At 35.3% G+C, this 26,005-nt stretch overlaps 2 protein-coding genes and 2 long non-coding RNA genes across 7 annotated transcripts; 2 read left to right on the forward strand and 2 right to left on the reverse strand.

Annotated features, from left to right (window-relative positions):
• The first annotated feature begins 891 nt into the window (after nucleotides 1–891).
• On the forward strand, nucleotides 892–3,085 carry LOC125059574 (zinc finger protein 706-like). Of its 3 annotated transcripts, none has more exons than XM_047664059.1 (3): nucleotides 892–1,001; nucleotides 2,145–2,289; nucleotides 2,915–3,085. In XM_047664059.1, exons 2-3 carry the CDS (start codon nucleotides 2,146–2,148, stop codon nucleotides 3,002–3,004), a joined length of 234 nt encoding a protein of 77 aa, XP_047520015.1. In that variant the 5' UTR covers nucleotides 892–1,001; nucleotide 2,145; the 3' UTR covers nucleotides 3,005–3,085. The 3 variants fall into 3 exon arrangements, with proteins under 3 accessions (XP_047520015.1, XP_047520013.1, XP_047520014.1); XM_047664057.1 differs by lacking the exon at nucleotides 892–1,001 and adding an exon at nucleotides 1,028–1,342 and having other exon boundaries at nucleotides 2,129–2,289; XM_047664058.1 differs by lacking the exon at nucleotides 892–1,001 and adding an exon at nucleotides 1,031–1,342.
• A 68-nt stretch (nucleotides 3,086–3,153) lies between these two features.
• LOC125059564 (DNA repair protein complementing XP-A cells homolog) lies at nucleotides 3,154–5,491 on the reverse strand. Its single transcript, XM_047664043.1, has 6 exons — nucleotides 5,362–5,491; nucleotides 5,185–5,268; nucleotides 4,771–5,007; nucleotides 4,116–4,311; nucleotides 3,853–4,038; nucleotides 3,154–3,638 (listed from the first exon to the last, which is right to left on the reverse strand). The coding sequence occupies exons 4-6, from the start codon at nucleotides 4,307–4,309 to the stop codon at nucleotides 3,206–3,208; spliced, it is 813 nt and encodes a 270-aa protein (XP_047519999.1). The 5' UTR covers nucleotides 4,310–4,311; nucleotides 4,771–5,007; nucleotides 5,185–5,268; nucleotides 5,362–5,491; the 3' UTR covers nucleotides 3,154–3,205.
• A 450-nt stretch (nucleotides 5,492–5,941) lies between these two features.
• LOC125059578 lies at nucleotides 5,942–6,447 on the forward strand. 2 transcript variants are annotated; one of them, XR_007118694.1, is made up of 2 exons: nucleotides 5,942–6,216; nucleotides 6,376–6,447. It is a non-coding gene; the product is annotated as an uncharacterized LOC125059578 (long non-coding RNA). The 2 variants fall into 2 exon arrangements; XR_007118695.1 differs by having other exon boundaries at nucleotides 6,212–6,264.
• Nucleotides 6,448–7,181: 734 nt separating this feature from the next.
• LOC125059577 lies at nucleotides 7,182–8,277 on the reverse strand. The gene is made up of 2 exons (XR_007118693.1): nucleotides 8,220–8,277; nucleotides 7,182–7,917 (listed from the first exon to the last, which is right to left on the reverse strand). It is a non-coding gene; the product is annotated as an uncharacterized LOC125059577 (long non-coding RNA).
• Nucleotides 8,278–26,005: the final 17,728 nt, after the last annotated feature.

Consider the following 26,005-nt stretch of genomic DNA (forward strand, 5'->3'; position numbering starts at 1 on the left):
TTAATCTCATCTCACCCCACTAGTTAAGTCCACTGCTCATAAAATAAATAATTATCCCTTTAAATATCTTAATAATTTATCCCAACCCCGAACAGAAACATCGACATTATTTTGTCAAAGTAATTAAGTAATATGCAGAAAAGAACAGATTGTGATAGGAACTAAATATGTATGTCATAATGATAAAATAAAATATTACAATTTTTTTTCCAGATAACGATGACTATTTATTGAATAAACATTTATTTTCATTAATACAAACATTTACGAATTTATTTCAAATCGTGACTAGTTAATTCGTTTAATCAGTCAGTCAAATTAGTGACTTCGAAATACACACACCGTACACACTACTGCATATAGACTATGTATATATACCATCATATAGCGTGTCGCCACGCCAGAAATCGGTTTTACGTGCGGCTATGTTTCACATCAAAAATAAAACATCGAGCGAATTACATACGGTACCATAAGTACTGACATCGCGGCACGTGTATGGTGAACGTGCCGGCTTCGAGGAATTGTTCTGCTGATCCAGCATTTACCGCGTTTTAACATTTTAATTTAATAAAATATGTTTGATCATCGTTAACGGATGTAGTTTTGTAATTTAATTATAAGTTTATTAATAAACTACTAAGCTAATTATTGGTTTTTTTTTGGGAGTCCGGGCTGTCGAATTCTTAATTAGCGGTAATAATGTATTATTGTTAATTGTGTGTATGTATTCACATCATAGACAATAGATAAATGTTTTATTAAAAAAATAGTTATTACCGCTCGATGTTATATTTTTTTCAATAATAAATTAGTCAAATTTTTACTCAGAGTGGTGTTAGTCGTTAGACAATATTTGTGTCTATGCTTAAACCATAGACTTATTAAATTTCAGCGACACGTCTCCCTTTATTTTGAGCCATAGATTAAGTACAGGTAAATCTTGAATTTATGAGTTTAATATAGTAGGTACTAAGACCGAACTCCGAGTAGAAAATATAGTAAGTTGTACACGTATTTAACTATGTAGTAATAGTCTATAACTCTATATTTGTGGTCACTAGCAAGTAGCAATTTTACCTTTACTAAATCTGTGCTATCAAAACTGAAAACACACTTTGCCGCATATCAATAAATTAATTTCAGTAAAGCTAGATTTTTTAAGTTCTAACAAAATAATTGAGTTACTTATTGTTTTTTTAATCTGACAGCATAATTAGTTGTTACCAACAATATATTTTAAACTACTCGCGTATGGGATTGGCAGCACTCATTGTCAGTTTTTATATTATCTTAGTAGCAATATTGGGAATTTATATTTTTGAAAATAAATCCAAAAAAGGTAAGAAATCAATATACTCATTTAAATTATTCTAGCTAGCTACTATATTAGCAATCGGTTTAGATTTGAAAAATAAAAATGTTGAGTATGGCAGAAGAGTAGGATGTACAAGTGCTGTAGGAATTAATATGTTACAAAGCATGTGTGCGCAAGTTTGCGAGATAACATAATATATAGATATGTAAGCAGTGTGAAATAGAAAATGGGCATGCTGAGGCGGTTGAGACCTAGATAATAGTTATCAGTAGTTTCATAGTCAACTGATATACAATGTGAGTGTGGTAGAACTACCTGAAGCATAAAAAATAAACTGGTTAACACATTAACCAACAAGCAAATGGTCAATAATATTAATATAAGCCTTTATTCAGACAAGATACAATTTTACTTAAGCTAGAATATACATGTTTAGTATTGAAAAAATTAACTTAAATATAGTTGAATATTTACATTCCCTCGACAACCTTGTCTGTTTACCTTTTGTTGGCAAAGGCCTGGGCAGTTCAGGTCCATGTGCCACCTGCCACGGCTCTTATTTCATCAACCCACCTTAGAAATGGTCTACCCCTTTTCCTCTTCATGTGACCTGTGTACCATTAATATCTTTTTTTATTGTGTGATTTTTTATTGATGTTGTTTTTTACTGTATGTTTTAATAAACATATTATTCTGTCAGAAAGTTTTTTCCCCATCATGCTTCTATTCATTGCCAAATGGTCAATAACTACTACTATTAGTGTGGTAATAGCTAGTTATAATAGTAAATATAACTACTATTAATTTTAGATCAATATCTTTTTAGGATGGCTCGAGGACATCAGAAAATTCAATCTCAAGCAAAAGCAGCAGAGAAGTTGTCAAAATTGAAAAAACAACAAGGTCACAGTGCCACTGATCAAAAGAAAGCAGCCCAGAAAGCTTTAGTTCATGTGTGTGTTGTATGCAAGGTAAATTAAGCAATTTAAGATTATTATATTTATGTAATTATTGAAAGTATCCTTCTCTAGTTGTTGTCTAATTAAACATTTCTTTGGGTGTGTATAACATATTTCGTCATGATGGTAGAAGATTGTCGGATTTGAAGAAAATCCAAAATCCATTTTTTATCATATTTGGATACTACATTGCGGCTAAATATTATGGCTACATAAAAAACAATTCCATGTGCTATAAATTTCTAATGAATTTGTCTGTAAAGTGACGGATTTGATAGAAACATGTAATTTTTCTAGAAGACTGTGAAATTTAATTAATTAATAAAATTAATTATTTTTATGTTGTTTCAAAACAAACCCTTTTGTTTGCTTGTATGCCAATTTTCATAATAACAGAATATGAATTAAAATATTTATGGCAAAAACTAACATGATTATATTATTTTGTAATGGCTGCCCTAAAATTTACTATTTGTCAGATCCGTCACTATTCTACTATGACAATTTGATTTTGACTGAATAAAATCAGTCAAAATCCTATTCATTTTTGTCATACAGAAGTTATACTTAGTGCTTATTCTCCTAGAGAGAAAGAGCAGAGATTGGTTTGTCTTATTTGTATTATTTTATTTGACAGGCTCAAATGCCGGATCCGAAGACTTATAAGCAGCACTTTGAAAACAAGCATCCCAAAAATGATTTACCAGAAGATTTAAAGGCAATTTGAAAGTAGATTACCATCTGCTTTCTTTTTGTTTTTGCATTTAAATGTGAACGGAATAAACAGAGGTTTTTTACAATAATAAAAGTGTATTTTAGTATTCTGTTGCACGGCTAGTGCTATAAGTATAGTGATATAAGATCCATAAGATAAGCTTTAATTTATTTTTTTATTACAAACATTGATATACAGTATTTGGTGGTTTGACTACATCTTCTCGTAGACGAGCAGATGGCCGCACTCGCAGGCGCGCTCGTAGACGTCGTCGTCAGGGTTGTGGCGCTCGGGGCCATACTCGTGCTCGTGCGCGTCGCGCGTGCGGTCGAACAGACTGGAGCGCACGTCCATGCGTAGGGCTCGAAGGCGTCGCCGCTCGTGCGTCGCGGCGGCTTGTTCACGCCGCCGAGCGCGTAAATCCTGCTCCTCTCGCAGCGCCTCGCGGGATCCCCACACCTCGAGCGCGCGCTGCTCCACCTGCACGCGCAGGTAGAGGCGCATCTCGGCGAAGCGAGCGCGGTGTGGGTTGCGGCGACGCACGCACAGCAGCGGCGGCGGCCGGGAGTCGAGATCGCAGTCCTTGAGTGAATACTCGCCCTTCGCCTCTGTCCGCGTTATCAAGGCGTGTTTCTCCTCGTCGTCTCTGTTGACGGACTCTTATTGCTTAACTTGTATTGAAAGTGATATTGTGCTTAAAAATATATTTATATAATAATTTTAGCTAACAATTATATTGACCGAGGTTATTTTTTGTAAACCTGAGGGTTATTAAAACATTAAATTCTTTTTTTCTACACATCTAAAGTAAACTACACACAAGTGAAAATAATTCTACATAGGACTTACTCACCACTCACCTACAGTCGTCGCAGACGCAGTAGTGAAAGGTATCGAAGAGGTAGGACTGTGGGAACGGCCGTTGGCATTCGAGGCAGTGCGGCTGCTGCGACCGATGCACGAGGGGCGCGGCAGGCGGCCGAACAGCTTTCGGCTCCGTCTCCTTTTCCTCGAGCAGAAAACCTCCGCCGGAGTCCACGCTCGGTCTGGGCAATGACTCGGATTACTTCACTGGTGCACTACGTCACGAGTGTGCACGTTGTATCTCATGGTGTACACTCACTGGACGCTGACGACGGCTCGCGACTTCGACGGCGGCGGCGCCAGACGTGCTTCGCGCAAGACGCGCGCTCGCTGCCGATTCCGTTCTGCGCGCGCTCGTTGGGCATCGCTTAGACCCCCTCCTACACTTTCATATTCCTCTTGTTTTTCTTTATTTTTCTCATTCATTAATTCTTCCGAACTTCCTTCATACATATCTGTTTTTTTTGTGCAAATTTTATTTTAATTTGTATTATTTGCTTTTAAGTGATCAGACTCTTAATGATCAAACAATTTGTTCAATAAACAAAAAGTTAATATCATATACATAGTATATTTATATTAATATATAGTGTACAATGACAAAATCCATTTGACTAATTGGGAAACGTAAGAAATTAATTTAAAAAGATTTAGTAGAGGGATTATCTATTATATTATTGTGATAGGTATTTTCAAAAACAGGTTTTTATTCCTGATAATTAAATACTTGTTTTTGTTCATATGTAATAATTTCTAGATTATTAGATTTATACAATAAATTTTAAACAAAAATATTTATATTTAATAGATATAGGCCTAAATGAGAGGTTTTGGATTATTTGTAAGCACTAAGTGAATAGACAAGCAATTACAAAATCTTGTGCTTTGTAGATACAATTTCATCACATAATTACCTTAAGGTGCACCCAGGCACAAGTGACAGGTTCGACAGTGTAAGGTCTTCAGTTTTCAGTACAACCGAAAAGGTGTTCTTATAAGTAATGTTTTGCTTCAAAGTGTTAAGAACCAGGATGTCTAACACTTTTTCCAAATGAACACCAGAACATTCAAATGAGCGTTTCCCATTGAGACTGAGTGTTTCTTCACTATGCCAAAGTTTCTTTTTTAAATGCCATATTAAATTTAAGCATCTGAAAGAAGATAGATTAGACTAGACCAGATTAGCTCTTCACAAATGTAATTAGATTTTTTTACTTTATTTGCAACATTTTCACTTTTTTATTAAAAAAATATATTGTATCTTATTGTTTAAAAATAGTTTCAAAAATGAGGTGATTATTAAGTGGGTTTAAGTTTTAACCAATTACCTGTTTACTACTTCTCGTTCTTAAAATTTCTAAGCTTTAACGCTTTTCTTTGTGATACGAAGTTCTTCACTTTACCACCTTTAGCTACAATACAATATTCAAAAAAACAAATTGTAAACAAATAATGGCAATCATAAATCGAATAATGAATGTTCTGTGTGAAGTGTTTCCACTTACTGAATTGAGAATTCACTAAATTACTTTAAACAATTATATAGGTAATATGTCGGAGCAATGGCGCTGGTGTCAGCTGCCATGATCGTTATATATCTCAATTCTCAATTAACTGTTAGAGACTGACAAGCGACTCGTAGCACATCCTCTGGCGGCAAATCTAAAAATCTTTCAGCTGTTAACCCCGTATATAGTCTGAAAAAACATTCTTGATACTTTTGCTAAACTTGATTATTTGTTTAATAAAGTTTGGAGTCTCCAAAGAATTAAATCTAAAAATAAATATAAGCAAAACGAAAACATTAACTAAGTACATCAAAATTAACACCAACATTTCTACTCCACCGAAAACGGTATAAAAAAGATGCACAACTTAAACCAAAACATATTTATTCATTCGGAAATATAATAAGAATCTGATTCAAGAAATTCGATGCTTTCAAATGATTCATCTCTGTCACTTTCATCGTCACGGACATGGATCTTATTATATTTCCTTATTATTTATTATATTTATATGGTTCAAGTTCCTCTTCTGTTATTCCATCTTTTACTTTGTATATATTTTCAACATTAATCACATGATCAGGGGGTCTAGCCATATTGGTGTCGAAAAGTATTCTACATACACTACCGCTTTTGCGTAATTGTACTGTCGAAAACGCTTCGTTCGTAGCCAAGACGCATGTCGATACATTACCGCAAAGTCGACAGCGTAGATGCGAGCTGCTGTTCGTAGCACCTTATTCCGTCATATTGTCTCTGGATTAAATGTATTCCTAATGTCACTTTTATAAACAAATAAAAGTTAAAACTACAATATTATTGTAAATTTGCAATAATTGGAATTTACGGAAGGTGCAAAGTCAATATATGAATTTTAATTGCATGTTTAAATTAATTATGGTTTGTTTCATGTTTTCTCAGAAATTTAAGGCTACAAATAAATACAATATTTTGAAATTACATAATCGCGATATATAAAAATTAGTAGTACTCATACTTTGATATTTTTAGGATTAGGAACCTCACAACTAATCTGCAAAATGAAGAAGCAACATATTTTGTTACCGCTTAGAAGAAACAATAGAAATAGTACTGTGGTTTGATAAATAAAGAGTGAAAATAAGGTTTACTAGAAGTTGATAAGGAATAGAAGGATAGTCCAAGGAAGTAAAAAACATTAGAAAAAAAACGTAGACTAGTGTGAACACTGAAATTAGAGTTTGATTTAAGCTTTAATTAGGTTTGGTGTTTGTGTTTGAACATTTTTAATGTCAATTTGTAAGCAGATTTATATATAAGTGTAGATTTTATTAGTGATTACTACTAGTTGGAATTATCTCTGTTTATGTCCATCAAACAATTTCAGTTTAAGTTAGAGTCATAAAGGTTGATTGTTTAAAATATATTTATAAGAAAGAGGGATTAATTAAAATTATAAAATAGAAACTTAGTCTTAAATTATAACCCTTAATCAATGTTTGACTCCATATTGATGCTCCAACATCTTAGATATAAATTTAAGTTTGATGCTGATTTTAAGTTAAATTTTTGTCAATTAACTCAGTGATTTCCTACTAGTGAATATGTAAATGCAAAATCTGTTTAAGTAAGAAATGAATAAACATTGTGTTATGTATTTGTCAGTTTTATTTTTTGTAATTTACCTATGTCTTCTTTAGTAGGAAAAGCCAGTGTAAAGTGGTTAACAATATTAGTTTACTTTACAAGAATATACAGATAATGCATATATGAATGACCCGTACCTACTAATAGTTAGAAATATTAAACAAATAGGTAGCAAAATAAAAATATTTCAGTTATGGTTATTTTTTATTAAAATAAGGCACCAAATATCTTCCTTAACATAATGCAGTCTACATAGAAAAATAAGCATATGTAACAACTTATTAAACAATACAGACATTACTACTGAACACACACAGGTGCACCAAATTCAATGCATTACTACCTAATGTAGATGTATACAATTATTCATATTTTTATATGTAGATAATTAACTAATAAATGTAAGTGTTAATTTGCCGCAGTCAATAGGTATCTTGTTTGTGTGCTGTTATATACAAAAAATTGTTCAATTCATAAAACCTAACGTTAGATGTTGTGATGATTTCATAAAATTACTATGATACCTACAGTTACTATGAATACATCCTGATTGTTTCCTTAACACAACAATTGTAAATAATAATAGTTAGGTATTTTAAAGATATAATTCTTCCCAAAATCTACAAATCTAGTTTGTTTATAATAATATCTCATTGACATTCAAACTGCTGAACTTATTAAGATTAAATGTGGAAGAACATAGTTTCAGTTACTGTTTCCTGTTCATGAGGTAATGTTTCTTAACCAACCATTATTTCATACTCCACTTGTCTTATTTTTTACATTATTCATAAAATGCTTCATTCCCCATTTTCAGGTACATAATATACCTAACACTAAAATTAATTAAAAGATAAGACTTTAGTAAAACTTGTCCATTTGTGGTTTTTTTTAATATTTTAAGTTGTCTTATTAGCTTCTCTTTTTCTGAAAAGAAAATATTTTAGTTAGTACTTTGATCAAATAGAAAACTGACAAACTAAACTAAGATCGGTCCAAGGTTTGTTCAATAGGTAACTTTAATATTAAAACTCTTTACTTAATTCTAAACTTAAAAATATACTTAATTTGTCACTTTGCTGCTTATTGTCAATTAAAGTTTTTAATAACCAAACAATGTCAGTAACTCCCAAGGGACTTGAATTCAAACTTCTCATTCATTAACAATATTATAATAGATATCTCTAGTATATTGAGTTAGCAAATAATTAAAGAAAATATCTGCTTACCATTACTTAGTATTGCTCACTAGATTTTATATTTCCAAAGTTCATAAAGTATAAATCCACTTTATTTGATTAATTTAAATCAATATTATATCATTATCAGCTTCTATTATAATTACAATAAAATATATTTAGAACTTCTAATTATGTTCATTAGTGACTGCTTTCTCATCTGAAATATACAAATAAAATGTACAATCATTTTTCTTTGTGATTATATAATATATGCAATATTAAATGGTACATATATGTATTTTTCAAATTAAAGAACAATTTCATGAACTTACATGCAATATAAATATCAATAAAAGATATACAATATAACTAGGATTTACCTCTACTAATTTGCTGATTTTCTTGATATTTTCATATTTATCTGTGTCTATTAAGTTATCCTCGCATTGATTCATTGAAAAACTAAAACTCTAAACACGAGAACGTTAAAAAAAAACAGATAACAAATTAAAATCATTTCGTTAAAACGTCCAAAATAAGACATGTTTTTAAAACGGTAGCGATTAAAGATGGCAATAGTTGTACTGAATTATTGCAAACAGCAGCTTTTGAGATCACGATAAAACATGGCGGAGAAACGCTGTTTTTTCTACACTGCCGAAACATTAATTGGCCGTTGGCTACCGAATAGCGTAAGCGTTAATGTGTGTCTTTTCGTAGCACTGTCATGGCGTCGCTTATTGTATCCCGACTCACGCCTTTAGGGCCTAGGCTACCGACTGTCGACACGGGCTGTCATTTTCATACAAATTTAGTTTTCGACTTTCTACATACACTACTGTTAAGCCATCTTGGCTAGACCCCCAGTGCATTTTTTCCAGTCATCAGCAGTCACACGATTAAAAAGAGTGGCGGAAAGTTTATTGCAAGTTCTTCTTTTCCGTTTTACGGCCTTGATTTGAGAACTGGCAGTAAATGTAAAATTAGAAGCATTTCATATGTATATATAATTTATTATACTTGACGTTTATAAGTGTACATTGTGTTTAACCTATATGAATAAATGATTTTGACTTTGACTGGCATAACATTTCCTTATTAAATTTTCCATTTCGGCAGCTGTTATACCTAAATTTATACTTTCCACTTTCCTTTTTGCCAAGTAGTCCAAATCAATTCTGTAGCATTGAGATCACAATGATATGGCGGCAATTTGATTACCTCATGTCAATGCTGTTTTAGCAGTTCTTCAACTTCGTACAGGGAAGTGGGTTTGCTTTCTTTGACAAGACATAAAAGCTCAGCCTTTGTAAAAGTTTCGTCAAAGGGTATGTCATATTCGGTCAGCCACTTCTGAATATCAGCCTTTAAACTGCTCATCGTAAGCGGCTTGTTAATTTGAGTTACATGATAACTCGCATTATCCATTACAATATCACTAGGATCAGTTAAATTGGGTATCAATGTTTCTTCCATCCATTTCATGAAGTAATTTCGGTTAATATCATCACGGTAATCAGCCATTTTAGATTTTGTGCTGAATACCAAGAATGCATTGGGCACAAACCCTTCTCAGAAGTCAGAGCCAGCATGGACTATGATATATCTTTTACCTAAAAACAAAGAAATATAATAATTAAAAAAGAAACAAACATTCTGAATGACATTCCAAAAAAGGCAAAATTCATTTTACAAAAACCTTTAGAAATTTTGTCAGTAGTACTCCACTCCTACTTGTTCCTTGCCATGACTTTTTTGACTTGTAGTTTTGGTGGACATTTCGACAATTTTATGTTTCGTCCAGGTAAACTATTGTCTTTTCTATTTCCATTGCTGCAGATGCGTTGTTTTCATGCAACCGCTAGCAGCGGACAAAACAAGCCCCTGGAAGCTTCCAAGTTTATGTTCTAGGTGTTTGTTCCTGAGCAGTTTACTATCTAAGCTCACACCTAACCGTTCACCAAACGATAAGTCCACGCATTCTGTTCCAGGTTCCCTATTATTATTGCAAGAGCGACAAAATTCGTATTTTTCTAAGATTCAATCATTATATACGTACGATTAAACCTTAACCGTAAGGAAGAAAAAAAAAATTCAAATCAAAACGTCCAATATACAAGAACTTCGTAGTGAATTTATTGAGTCAGTATCTCAAATAAATATTGAGCAAAGGAAGCATAATCCTCAATTCACTCCTTCTTTTCATACACGGGAGTCCTTTGAGGAGCTGTACGCAACCATACAGGGTAAGCTATAGGAACTAAAAAGTACTAGGTACATTCGTTCTATTTATAAGATGGAAAACATGAAACAATGTCGCGTTATTTACGAGTACGAGTTCCACCGTGGCACCAGTGCTTCAGAAACGGCTCGAACGTTTAATGACGTGTATGGCTGCGGTGTTGCAAAAGAAAACTCAGTGCGTTTTTGGTTTCAACGTTTTCGTTCTAGAAATTTTGACCTCCAAAACAAGCCCCGTGGACGGCCGGAGAACAAAGTTAATAACAAAGATTTGAAGGCTATTGTGGCAGCGGATCCATCGCAAACTACTTACGTCTGAGTGAGCTGCAGACTGCGGTGTTAGTGATAAAACTGTAGTTAAGTAAATTGGGAAGGTGAAAAAGCTTGAAAAGTACCTTACGAATTGAGTGAAACAAATCTACAAACGCGCGTCGACTGCTGGGCAAAATAATGAAGGGATTTCAAATTGAATGAAGTGATGAAACGTGGATCCTGTACGATAATCGGAAGCACTCATCGCAATGGCTGAACCAGCCAAAGTAAAATAGTGCCCCTATAAGATGGCCAAAGTGCAAATATAGCAATGGTACATACTTTGATTAAATAAATATGTACATATAAGTATTTTATTTTAAATCTACTTTTTGTTCCTCTCTTACAAAATACCAATTTCATATGTAAGGACCAAATATTAAAAATTGGAACTTAAGTGATCATTAATGAGAATACGTTATTGTTATAGCGCCTACACAATAAATGTATGCGCCGACATTATTGTTAGCAGATACTTACCTCGAAATTAGAAACAATCCTAGCCGCGAATTAAGTTCGGTGGCGGTTGTTGTATGGAAATGTTAAAATTAAACTCTTTATTTAAAGCTGACAACTGAATTTAATGGTTTAAAATATTAGCTTATAACACAAAATTAGGGGTTGCGACGATAACAAAAACAAACTTGGCTTATCTAAGGGTTCATAAATCTAAATGAAACTTATGTTAAATTGGACATTATCGGAAACGAGAATATTAAAATACAATTTATGAGTGTGGTAAAACTAAAGGGCTCATTTGGCTTCAAGTGTGATTGATGATTGTTTACATTTTGTAGTTTTATTTATATTTCGGATATTGAAGTGTTTTATTTTGGGTTAATTTTTAGTTTAGGCAGTGTGATTATGAAGACATTATTATAAAATTGACGGAGATAAGAAACAAGACCCTTCTAACAACTTCGAAGATGTCTAGCTTATAATTTGTCGAGTTTATAGCTCAACGACTGTGATTCATTGTAGATTTCAGTGCCTACACACAATTGCACAAACTATGTTTAATAATATAAATAATTACCTAGTCTAAATGATGTAATAAGCCTGGCTTCAAGCCAACTGCAACGGAACGTAGCTTGGGTTTTTCGTGCCTTGTGACCAGGTGCGGAATCCTGCTAGAAAGTCCACGGTAGATTTTTAAAAAGTGTAGATATTGCCGAGAGGTTTCACAACATGATGCAAGACTGTATCTTGATACACTTTGGGTCTACTTTTCACTCCTTTTTCACAAAAATATAGTTTTGTGACTCCTTGATCAGACACGTCCCACCACATCATCCCTGACGCAGGATGAAGACCAACTAATTCAGAGGGTTTCCAAGAAACCGAGTCATTAATTTTCACCTTGTGATTAAAACGTCTTATTTTAAGTATTTTGCCGCAGCCTATAGGTACGGATACATTTTGTTGAACTTCCTCTACACTACAATCTACAGGGACCCCGCGAACTAGACCCATTCTTGTTACGCTGAAAGTCTGAATGAAGGCTTTTAACTTTTTCGTTTCCAAAAGATTGCAGTTAAGACAATTATTGGCGTCTTTATAATCTAAAAAGCCAAGTACGTACCTGTTTCTTCCTATACGCTTTACACTTCCGGGAATAATAATTAAATTTGTTCTGCTTTAAAAAATTGCCAAATGTTATAGGATGGAGAATGGTCCCGTCGTCAGGTGAACTTTGTATACGTTGAACATGTATTAAATAAAGGGGAAACATCAGTAGGAACATATTCAGTACGGCCAATCGAACGGGAGTCCGAATTGGTCTGAGAGATATTTGAATTTTCCATGCAATGCCGGCTGTACATACTCGGTGAGAGCCTCTCGCCGAGAGTGTCGACCGAATGACCTAGAGAAAAGCGCAGCCTGTACACACTCGTTACGCTAAAGGCGCAAATAACGTGTTACGACTTCTTTCACACGTCTGAGATGATAACGAACAATCCGTATCCATTTTGTCAAATTCATCTTGTTCGGGCTGCTGCCAAAACACTTCAATGATATTTAAATAAAAGATTGCTTTGCTCTTAAAAACTAATTTAATGAGTGATCGCGGTGATGGTTGATGATACACTGATGTATATAGAAAAGCGTCGCGCGCAGGCGGCGATCTAACTATACATACTTACTACTTATGCTATTTAACAAAGTGTTCGGTTACTTTCCGAACATGCTCCCGGGCGGGAGAAAAAAAACAAAATGCTTAAAATTATACATAATAATGAGAGAAAAAATTTACTGATAAAAAAAATGAGTGCTTATGCTACACTATCTTCGATTATCGAGAATGCCTTTCGCGCACTAACACATTTCACTTTCATTGTGAACCACTGATTTTATTTCACTATTATCACTGCGTTGCGCGCCCGGTGTTAAATAGCTTGGTAGTTTCTTTGCTTTTGAAGACAAGAGAATTTTAGATGCCCGTAATATCCAAGCCAACACCCGTCTGGCCTTTCTTATAGAGCTGTGTTTTGCTAGTAAATCTGTTATGATGTTTTGTTTATATATGCTTTTTTGCTCGTTGTTAGCCTGAATGACGTTTGTGTGTATTTTATTACGTAACTCCTCTTCTGTAGTATATGTTTTGATTTCAGATTCTTTATCTTCATTATTTGGTGGACCGTTCCACCATGATTTATGCTTACCAGCTGAGTTGTGTAGATACCTCTGCTGGCTGCGTCAGCAGGATTTTGATCGGTCTTATCTAATAAAATTTTACGAAACATTTTTTCTATGTCGGCGACTAAGCCGACTTTATATTGTTTCCATGATAAAATTAGTGATTGCAAGTCTTTTTGTAAATTCGGACCTTTGTACATTAAATCATTAAGACTGAACCCAGACGACGTCCTTGCTGACCCACTGTAAACATCGCGTAGGAATTTGCTCGCGTCGGCACGCTGCACGCCGTGGTGCGGGAGATAACATTCCGGGGAAGCCCTTTCGTTATACATGTATATACAAGGTGTCATATGACCTAAGTCTAGATATTCCTGCATAAATTGTTTGTTACTTGTTGCCAAATTAGGATCCTTTGCTAGTTTCTTTTCGATGTTTCGATATTGTGCTATTGCTATGTGTTTAGACTCTCCTAGTTTCTCTTCAAAATTCTCTGTCATTGGTAACCTGACCTGGTACCGTTCGTCTTCGAGTCTTTTTGTTGTTTGCTTGTAAAAGTCAATACAATGTTGATCATCTGTGGACATTGAATACTCCTCCGTTATACCCTCGATCTCCCAAAATTGTTTCAGGTCTTCGAAGTTGCTGAGTACAACGTTGCAGTGAAATGATTGGGGCATGTTTCCGCAGAGAATCCAGCCAAGGCGCGTTTGTTGTGCTATTGGTTGTGATTGATGTTCGCCCTTGACTATCCCGCTTAAGATTATAGATGCGAAGACATCCGCACCGAATAGTAGATCGATTGGTCTGCTCATATTATAATTAGGGTCCGCTAATTTTATGTTATCTAAATACGGTAGAAACGGTCTATCGAAGCTATGATTCGGCAAGCTTTTGATTAAGTTGTTTATAATTAAAACTTCGGTTTCGAATGAGTAATCATCGTTGACAGACGCGCACTTGATAGTGAGCATGCCTTTGCAATTATTCTGCTTTTGACCGACTCCAAAGATAGAGCCGTTGCATTTTTGCCGTTGTAAACCTAATGATTGAGCAGCCTTTTCCGAAATTAATGATATCTGGGATCCTTGGTCAATCAGGACCCTCATTATTTGCTGTGAACCATCGATTGCCGTGATTTTGACTTCTGCGGTCGCTAAGAGAACTTCGGTTGCCTTTCCCACGGCTGCATGGGGCGTAGTTGCTGCGTTGCTATTTGGTTGAACGTGAGACTTCGAAGTACTTGCGGTTGATATGGTTGGTTTTTGCTTGCTAAAGGCGTCATGTAACAGGCTGTTATGATTTTCATTACACGTACGACATCGTTTTATTGAATAACATTTATTATTTTTATGAGAATACAAACAGTTTGCACAGAGTTGTAACTTTTGCACGGTTTTAAGTTTCAATTCGCACGGCATTTGCAAGAAATTATTGCATTGGAATATGCCGTGTGCCTGGGAACATAATGGACATATGATACCCGTAGATACGTGAAGCGCTTTCATGATGGGACGCGGTGGGAAAGTTTTGTTTGATGGTTGGTGTTCAAAATGCTGTTTTCGATTTTGATAATAAGTTTGTTGAGTCCCTTGATTTGTCTTTTGAGTCGAAAAGTCTTGTTTTCTACGAGACGATTCTATGGTAGTGAATTTCAATTCTAAGAAGTCGATAAACTCTCGTAAAATAGGCAATTCCCGGGGATTTTTAACTGATTCAATGTAATCTGCATGGGTCTCTGTGTCGAGTTTTTGTGATAAGATATGAACTATGATGGGGTCCCAGGTGCTTATGTTGACACCTAGGTTCTTTATAGCATTAAGTACCTCGACTGCTGTGTCATGCATCCTCTTGATCTGGATCAATGACTGCTGCTGCATGGTTGGGAGACTAAACAGAATATTCATGTGTGATGTGAATATTAATCTTTGATTATTATATCTGTTATTTAGAATTTCCCAACATATAGAGTAGTTTTCGGAACTGATTTGTAGGTGACGAATTAAATTTTCAGCTTCACCTTTTACCTTGCTCTTCAAAAACTGCATTTTTTGTGCATTTGATAAGGACGGGTTGCGGTCGATTGTTTCTAGGAAAAGGTCCTTGAATGAGGTCCAGTGCTGGTAGTTACCCGTAAAAACTGGAATATCCATTTTGGGCGTAGAATACTCGCGATGTGCAACGGACCATAATTTGCTATTGATTGATTTGATGTACTCGTTGTATGTTCGTTCATGTTTCGAAAATATGCTTTGATATACCTCATCCTCACCTTCTTGGTACATGTCGACCTCCCAGTGAAGAGAGTCTATAGTTGACCAGCGCTGCTGTATTGATTTTAGGGTGTATTCAAACTCCCATCTTTCGGACATGCTACTTAAATCTATGTTGCTGACTGTTCTCTCGAATGCTTTGAAGTTTGATATCTGCTTTCTAAGGAGCTCACGAAGTTTTCCGTTGGATTTCGGGGGTTCTACTTGCTGTACTGATTCATAGGTAGACGATGTTTGCTGTTGACTAGGCTGATAACCTTGATTATGCTGTGCTGCTGCGTCTGGAGTCACAATGGTTGCTGCTGGCTTATTAGCTGACAGTGGAGAGGCTGCCCGATCCCTTACACCAGAAATAGATGCCTTTTCTAATATAGGCTGTTGGACAGAACCTCTTGCTTGTATCTGCTTGATTAATTCCTTTGTAGATTCATACAAAGTTGTTGCCAATTCATATTCGGAATTGATAATGTACGGATGCTGTTTGATTTCATCGTAGGTACACAACTGTATGTGATTTTGTTGAAAGTCAGACCACAGGTCTTCCAAATTAGCTAACTTACGCCTAGCATAGTCCGGTCGCGACTTTCTTTCCGCGGGGTCTTTTTTAATATTTCTTTGTAACGACTCGAGAGCCTCAAAGGTTGTTTTTTGTTTTTCAATAAGATTATCGAGATACATACTGGATTAAGCAGTAATATGGAAAGATCTCACTTGATACGCTGTTACTGTTGTGCTGTTGCTCGAACCCGCGTGGTGCTGTCGATGCTGTATGCTGCTGCGTAGCAAGCCTGCCTGGCTCGCCCACAGGTAATGATGCTGTTGTGTGGTTAGCCTGCCTGGCCACCTCACGAATGCTGATGCTGATGCTATCCCTGGTAGCAAGTCTGCTAGCTTGCCGAACCAGAACTGATGTATGCTGTGATGTATGCTGTGTGGGAGCTGGTTCAGCTCACCGCACTTGATGATTTAATGTAATGGTGCTAGCACTTCGTACACACGAAACTGTCACGAAAACTCGCGTTCCAGGTCCCGCCTGTACGGAGGCTCGAAGGACCAAAAATGTTCGGGCTGCTGCCAAAACACTTCAATGATATTTAAATAAAAGATTGCTTTGCTCTTAAAAACTAATTTAATGAGTGATCGCGGTGATGGTTGATGATACACTGATGTATATAGAAAAGCGTCGCGCGCAGGCGGCGATCTAACTATACATACTTACTACTTATGCTATTTAACAAAGTGTTCGGTTACTTTCCGAACACATCTTGTGAACCAACAGATACGTTTGATCCCACAGGGAGATTCAGGCCAACACGGCCATCATCGTTCATACAATATTTACAGAAATTACAAAAACTTACCGACTACATTTGATACGATACACAAATATGATATAACGATTACATATTATAATACAAAAATTAAAACTACCAGCTTATCCTCTGCCTTTTAACTAGTAAAATTAAATTAAATTTTCACCACCGTGAATAAAAACGTCTACCATGAACGAAGTTTCCCGCGCTTTTTCCATAATATACGTTTTCGAAATTCAAAATAATTAAAATATTGAAAAAAAGAAAAGTTTTATATAACCGTATTTATGGCGAGATTAGCTATAATAGAATAGAGCAAGTTCGAAAATGTAACCACAAACTTTGTAGTTTACAAACAAAGATATCGTTGGAAGCGCGGGAAATACGATCGTAGACTGACGCGTTTTTCGATTTAATTAAATTTTATTTTATTTCTAGGGTTTGGATCAGTAGTCTAGTGTAGTTAATGTATATATATTTGTTATTTCTTAGTTTTATTTAATAGTGTATTAAAGAGAAGATTTATTGGTAAGTTATTTTAATATACTTTTGCTCCTTATGGAGCCGCCTGATGACCCTGGGGGCGGAGAAGTCCCTGGGGTGGGCTGTATAGTAACGATTTCAAATGATGAGTCTGGAATGGAAACAGATGGATCTATAAAATCTAGCAGTGGTGCTCGAAAACGGAGAGCCACTGTGCATAAACATTGCACCCACTGTAATAAAAAGAGACGTAGTCGGAAACATGAGGGCAAGGAAATCAAACCAAACGAATGTCATTGCATTCCTTTAACCAATACCCAAATTAGCACTGCTCCCTTGTTCAATGAGTCACAATCCAACCCGTCACAACTTAATTCCTCTAATGAATATAAAAAGCCAGAATCAGTAGCACGTTTAAGATACCAGCCAAGTGATGCAGCACCATATGTTGTTCACATACAAAGAGTACAGCAAACTCCAAATGATAGCGTTTCAGTCCACCCAATTGCTTTTGGTCGTTTCTTAAAAAGAAATTCTATACACAATATTGTTAACGGAAGCCTAAAACGAATTGGTCGTAATAGACTGTCTCTGTCTTTTAATAATTACCAGGACGCAAATTCTTTCCTAAATAACTCTGCTTTACAATCAGTCGAGTATAAGGTTTTTATCCCAACATTTACTGTTACCCGTATGGGTGTTGTAAGAGGCATACCTGCTGAGTGGTCAGATGAAGAAGTTACGGAAAATATTAATTTACCTGTTGGATGCGGTCCAATTTTAAAAATAAGAAGAATGAGACGGCGTATCATTACTAGTAATGGCAGTGAGTTTAAGCCTACTGAAACTGTGGTTCTTACATTTGATGGACAAATACTACCTAAGCGAATTTTTATTTGCTACACTTCCCTCCCAGTTGATCTTTACATTTTCCCCACAATACAGTGCTATAATTGTTGCAGATTTGGTCATGTTAAATCATTATGTAGATCAAAACCAAAGTGTTTCAAGTGTGGCCAAGACCATTCGGCTGATCAGTGCTCTATCCTAGAGGAAGATGCATACTGTTGTTTATGTCAAGGTTCCCATTTTGCCACAAGTAAAAGATGTTTAGAATTTGATCGCCAAAAAGCCATCAAAGAATCTATGGCCAAGAGCTGTATTTCGTATGCTGAAGCATCTAAAATTCATGCACCTATCTCAAAAATATCTTATGCTGATGCTTTACTTTCTTCTTCCAATGTAGGTGCTTCTACTATTTCTTCTCCTCAAAATGAACAGTCTCATAAACAGTCTTTGAGTACGTCTTACAAAAAGACTTTTTTTCTCAAACCTAAATCTATTCCTAAACTTTCCAAAGGTTATGACAGAAATACACAACAACAATTAATTAAAGATTATGATATGCCCTCACCCAGAAATGGTTGTGGATTAAACTTAAACAACAATAATGATTTGACATTACAATCAATTGCAGACCTAATAAAAATTCTCATTAACACTTTATCACAGTCAAATATTCTTTCACTGTCCAACGCTGCTCCTTTAATTGACACTATTGTTAGCTTACCAAATTATATTAATAATGGACAAGCAAGCCAAAGCTCTACAGTGGAACTGTAGAAGTGCTTTGTCTAAGAAAAGTGATATTATTTATCTTATAAATAAATATAAACCTTTTATCTTCGCTCTACAGGAAACCTGGTTAAAACCAGGTGCTCCTTGTAGGTACTCAGGCTATGCCTGTCTCCGTGAGGATCGTATTGACGGGTATGGCGGAGTTGCCTTACTAGTCAAACATCATCTTCCTTTTTCTCACTTTCCTATTCCTTCTCATAGTAATGATTTTTCAATTATTGCTGCTATTGTTAATAATATCTGCTATGTTTCAATATATATTCCTCATCCTAGTTCTTCTATCTTTGTTGAAATTGACTCTATCATTTCTACTCTTCCTAAGCCTTTTATCTTATTAGGCGACTTTAACAGTCAACATAATTCTTGGGGCAGTTCAACAACCAATACATACGGAGTTTCATTGATGGAACTGTTAAACTCTCATAATCTTTGCTTTCTTAACGATGGTTCTGTGACCCGGCGGACCTCTCCCAATGAAGGCTCAAGTGTCCCTGATTTAAGCATTTGTACTCCTAGTTTAGCTTCCACTATTTCATGGTCTACACTTTCTTCTTCATATGGTAGTGACCACTTCCCTTTACTTCTTAGATTTCCTTTTCACATTAATTTTACATTTAGACATTCACCTAGATTAAAACATCGACTTAATAATGCTGATTGGGATACCTTTAAATCCCGTATAGAACAAAAGATGACTTCCCTTCCTAATATCTCACATGGTTCAGAATCAATTTGTGCTGATAATAATAATAATAATAATAATAAAGCCTTTATTTCGTTCCATACCATTTACATTACATGCTAATACAACTAAACTAAAAATTTTGTGTTAATGTGGTTAGTAATACAGTATATGTAATATTATTTAGTAATTTAATATTGAAATAAATGTTAGTATTATTAGTACCATATTTTATTTTCCTAGGTATGGATCCCTATCTTGGGTATAGGCCTCCTCTAGCCGCTTCCAGTCCTCTCTGTCTTGACCCCTGATCATCCATTCTTTTCCGGCAACATGGACAATGTCATCGACCCAGCGTTTCTGAAGTCTGCCAACTCTCCTTTTTCCCCTTGGACCTAGCCATTTAGTAGCTGTAAGTGTCCATCTATCATCTTTCAAGCGAGATATATGTCCTGCCCATTTCCATTTTAGCTTCAGTGCATGCTTTAGGGCATCTGTAACTCTAGTTCTTTCTCTTATTGTTTCGTGTCTGATTTTGTGTATCCTTTTTAATTTTAGCATACTGCGCTCCATTGCTCTCTGACATGACCTTACTTTACTTTTGGTTTTGTTATCAAATACCCATGTTTGGCATGCATATGTTAGGCATGGTAGTAGGCAAGTGTCCATTACAATCTTTTTGTATTCTGAACTGTAATTTCCTTTCAGAATCTCCTTATGTGACCAGTACCTGTTCCAGGTAATGTTTATTCTCCTGCAAATTTCCTTGTCATTGTTGGTGGTGTCAAACGATACCTGCTTCCCTAGATAGATATATGACTCTACATACTCTATTATTTTGTCATTTACTTTTATAGGTTTGTGCAGGCTATTTGACATGATTTTAGTTTTGTTGGGGTTCATACTCAGACCTACTTTTTTACTTTCCACATCCAGGATTTGCAGCATTTTTTCCAGCGCTGATGCAGTTTCACTAAAAACAGCTATGTCATCTGCGAATCTGAGATGTGTTAGGTGCTGATTTATTAACGGTATGCCCCTGCTTCCCCAATCAATATTTTGAAAGACACTTTCTAGGACTGCTATAAATAGTTTTGGGGACAGAGGATCACCCTGTCTTACGCCCCGTCTAATGGGAAACTTCGCACCTTTCGTTTCTAGTTTTATTCTACTTGTGCTTTTAGAATATAGGTCTTTAATGATTTGTATATATCTATCTTCCACTTTATTTTTTTCCAATGTCTGCCATATAGATGTGTGTGTTATGCTGTCGAACGCTTTGGAATAGTCCACAAAAGCTATATAGAGTGGTCTATTGAATTCCTTATATTTCTCTATAAGTTGTTCTAAAGCATGGATGTGGTCCACAGTTGAGAAACCTGAACGAAATCCTGCCTGCTCCATTGGTTGGTTGTTATCAATTGTTGTTGTTATTCGACTAAGTAGGACTGATGAGAATAGCTTATAGATGGTAGGTATCAAACTAATTGGTCTATAGTTACCAATATCCAACGGGTTTCCTTTTTTGTATAGTAACACAATGTCTGAGTGGCACCACTGTGTAGGGACATAGCCTTGTTCCAGCACTATGTTAAATAATTTTGTTATGATACTAGTTAGTATTGGTGCTCCGATTTTTATGGCCTCATTAGTTATATAGTCAGGTCCTGGACTTTTGTCAGGTTTTAGTTTGCAAATATATTTATGTACGTCTTGTTCATCAATGGCTTGTAGTATTTCCTCCGAATTCTTGGTGGTTGGGCCAACTGCTCTGTCATCCTGATGTTCGTAGAGGTTTCTATAGAATTCAGTAGCACACTCCATGATTCCTTTTCTAGTTTTCATTTCTCTGTGTCCATTTTCTAGTTTTGTTATCCAATTTTTGTGTGTGTTTAGCTCCTTAAGCCCCCTCTTCGTACTTCGATATTGCTTTAGGTTTTTTTCTAAAATATGTTTTCTGTGGTTTTTATAATCTTTTCTTATGGCTTTATTTGTTGCTTTGAATAAATTCTTAAGTTTGATCTTATCTTCCTTGTTTTTAATTTTTTGTTTGATTAAAATTGAGCGTTCATTTATTAGTTTTTGAGTAGATTTGCTAATTATTTTATTTGTTTTGTGGTCTTTATCTATTTTTAGGCTTTGTTTAATTATTAATTCTAGGGCGTCATAGTAAGTTTGAACATCATTATTATTATATATCTCTTTAAGGCGGGTATTAATATTATCACTTAGGTTCTTCAAATACTCTGATTTTTCGTTGTCGGTTTCAGGAGATTTTGGTAACATTACAAATTTCTTTCTTGATAAAGTTGGTGTTGTCAGTATTACAGTGGCTCTGACTAATCGATGGTCAGATGGAAAATCTATTTTATTTATAATTTCCATGTTTATTATGCACTTGGGGTGATTACTCATTATAAAATCTATTTCATTTTTTGTTTGTCCATTAGGCGAAATCCAGGTCCATCTACGACTAAGTTTTTTCTTAAAGTAAGTGTTCATTATACAGAGCTTGTGTTCAAAGGCATATTGGATTAGTCTTTCACCTCTCTGGTTACGCTTGCCATAACCATAATTGCCTAGTATAAGTTTTTCTTTATGTTTGGGTTGACCAATCTTAGCATTGAAATCTCCTAAAATCAATACATTTTTGTCAGGTGTTTCATGGGCTTTTTCAAGTTCTTCATAGAATTTATTGATTTCTATTTCATCTGCTTCTTCGGTTGGTGCGTAGACTTGGATGAGTGATATGCAGTGTTCTCCAAATTTCATGCGCAGCAGGGCTACCCGTTCAGATATACCAGTGAACTCGATAATATTGGCTTTGTGTTTTCGACTGATAAGAAACCCAACTCCATATAATCCAGGTGTGTTTCCCATGTAACAGAGGATGTGTTCATGATGTTCTTCTATATTAGATCCCATTTTTCTGACTTCTGCTAATCCTAATACATCTATTTGAATATTTTTCAATGAGTGCACAAGTTCTATCAATTTTTCTGTTGATGCTAAAGTTCTCACGTTGTAAGTTCCAATTTTCAACACTCTTGTTTGTTTTTTGTTTGTTGCTAGAGGGTTTTGGTCTGATTCCCCACGGGGACCAGCCGGATTGGGGAATGTTTTTCTAAATGTTTTACTTATATTTTTATGTTCTTTGTTTATCCGGCTGTCGAGTTCCTATGTTTGTTTTGATGTGAGGGTAGGGGTGGTGAGAGAGTTACTTCTTCCTCGCATCATGTCAAAGGCGTTTGACCTGCTTGCTTTTGTTGTTGCTGTGGGTTGCAAATTGCTCTTTGGGGCGTATTTTGGTGGTGAAATTGACATAGAACGCTCGCGTTTGCGTTTCTCTTTTGTTTGTATGCTATCCCGTATGATGAGTTTGTCATATTTCAATACTGCATACTTTCCCTTCTGTCTTTCTTCTATCAACTGTTGTTGGAGTTCCCTTCTTTTAGTTAGTACATTTTTAGGATAGTCTTCATTTAAATAGATTCCGGGCAGCTTTTTCTTATTTCTCATGATTTGTTCTTTTTTCCAAGCATGTAACAGAGAGATGATAACAGGTCTTGGTTTTTCGTTATCTACCCCCTTTTTTCCTAGGCGGTATATATTATTGATGTCGTTATGGCCGATATCTATATTTATTTTTGATCGAATCATTTCAGTGACTATTTCTATTAGATTTTGTTTTGAAATCTTTTCCTCTTTAAATCCAAAGGCTATAATATTATTTTTACGGTTTTCGCGCTCTAAATTATCAATTTTCTCGCGTAGGTTCTTGTTTTCGGATTTCAAGTCTGTTATTGCTTTTACTAAAGGGTTTAGTTTCTCCTCCATTTTTTGCATAATTAAATTCGATTGTTTTTGCATTTCTATCTTCATGTCATCAAAAAGTGCTATAAGATTATGATCCATTCTTTACGATCACGAATCGGAACTTAGTCGTTGGTAGCTTGTACTTTTTAATTATGGCAACAATTTGGTATATATCAATAGTGTCACTTTAACTAATATTGATTGTCAAAGTATTATGTCGGCTCAAATAACCTTCAAAGTTTCACGAGTTTAACACAAGATCTTAATGTTTAATGCGTCACTTCACACAATGTTTTATATTTAAAAGAAATGCCACTATTACTTTTAACCTATTTTGTGATAGTACACTACGTTTTTCCTAGTTTTTCTGTATTTTTGTTGAGTTTTCGTCTGGAGCGACTACTATTACGTGTGCGTGTTTTGACAGCCGGAAACGGAAAATATTTTGTGCTGATGCATTAACTAAATTATTTATAGAAGTAGCAGACAAAACCTTTCCGCTTAAAAACGGTGCTCTGGGCTTTATTCCATCTCCACCTTGGTGGGATCAAGAATGTTCAGATGCAATTAAAAAAAGAAAACAAGTTGAGCTCCAATATTGTGAGAATTGTACATCTGAAAATTTTGATCTGGTTACAGATGCTTTCAAGGCCACTAGTTTATTATTCAAAAAGAAAAAAACAGATAGCTGGAAATCTTTTTGTCTCTCCATCTCCCCTAATGTCCGTCCTTCTGTGGTATGGCGTAATATTAGAAGATTCAGGTGTGCATTTACTGAAACTTCTGGTTCTCTCCCCGATTCATTAACAAATCAATTCCTCGACAGACTTGCTCCTACTACAGTTCCTGAAACAATAATTATACCTCTGATGCCATTGAACCCCTCTGGTCTCAATAGTCCATTTTCTATGTATGAAATTAAAGGAATACTATCTTCAGTTATAGACTCTGCTCCTGGTGACGATGGAATCCCATATTCCTTCATCTCTCATTTAGGTGACCAAACTCTTGAATATTTCCTAAAATTGATAAATACACTTATGTTAACCGGTTCTATCCCTCCACGCTGGAAAAACCAGATCATTATACCAATTCTAAAATCTAATAAAAATCCCTCTAACGCAAATTCATATCGTCCTATTGCATTATCCTCGGTCTTGATAAAACTCTGTGAACATTTAGTGAAAACTCGTCTTGAATGGTTTGTAGAAAGCAATAAATTACTTTGTGACAGTCAATTTGGTTTCCGTCGAGGGAAGAGTACGATGGACAGTATTGCCATCTTTATAACTGACATTTTTTTAGCATTTTCAAGGAACGATTCTGTTGTTGCCACATTTTTAGATGTACAATCCGCTTATGATTGTCATAAGCGTTGTCAGTTCTTCATAAAAAGCTACAGTATTTGAATGTACCTGTAATGTTATCAAATTTTATCATAAATACTTTATACGAAAGACACATCACTCTAATTTCACAAGACTCCACTGTTGTAACCAGAACCTTATGGAGAGGTCTTCCTCAAGGATCAGTCTTAAGTCCCATCTTATATAATATTTATACCCATGATTTGAAAGCTTCTTTGGGTAGTCGGATTTGTATTCTCCAGTATGCTGATGACCTTTTAATTTATTCCATTCATCAATCACCGGCCATTGCTTGCTCATTACTGTCTCATTCTCTTAATTTATTAAAAACTTGGCTTGATACTAATGGCCTTGAAATATCCCCCACTAAAAGTGTTGCCATGCTTTTTTCTAGAATGCGTCTCCCTCCTCCAATCAACGTGTATTTTGATAATAATATTATCCCTGTTAAAAACTCTGTGAAGTTCCTTGGTGTGTTTTTAGATTCTAAGGTCTCTGGTGTAAATCATTGTGACTACATTTTTAATAGGTGTGAGCGAAACCTGAACATTCTTAGATGTTTATCCGGTGTATGGTGGGGTGCCCATCCCTTTTGTATGAAACTCATGTACAATGCTTTAATCCGAAGTATTTTAGACTATGGTACCTTTTTATTATCTCCTGGAAATGCAACCCGTTTAAAAAAATTAGATAATATACAGTCTAAGGCATTAAGATTAATCACAGGAGCTATGAAAACTAGTCCAATTAATGCTTTACAAGTAGAATGTGTTGAAGCCCCATTACATCTTAGACGACAATATTTATCTGATAAATTCATATTTCGCTCCCTTCAATATGCCAACCATCCTCTCCGTTCTAAGCTGCAAGAACTATCTCAATTGTTGACATCTTCCAAGTACTGGTCAAATAAATCTTCACCTTGTCTCATCGTCAGCTTCAATAAATTTATCAATATTCAAGCTCCAACTCATACCTTACCAACTTACCCTTTATTTGGAACCAACTTTGAATCTCTAATTATTTCTCCAGACATTAGATTCAATATTGGTATAAACAAGGGCGATTCCCA

The sequence above is a fragment of the Pieris napi genome, chromosome 20 (assembly GCF_905475465.1).
Source record: "Pieris napi chromosome 20, ilPieNapi1.2, whole genome shotgun sequence".
In the NCBI taxonomy this organism is placed as follows: Eukaryota; Metazoa; Arthropoda; class Insecta; order Lepidoptera; family Pieridae; genus Pieris; species Pieris napi.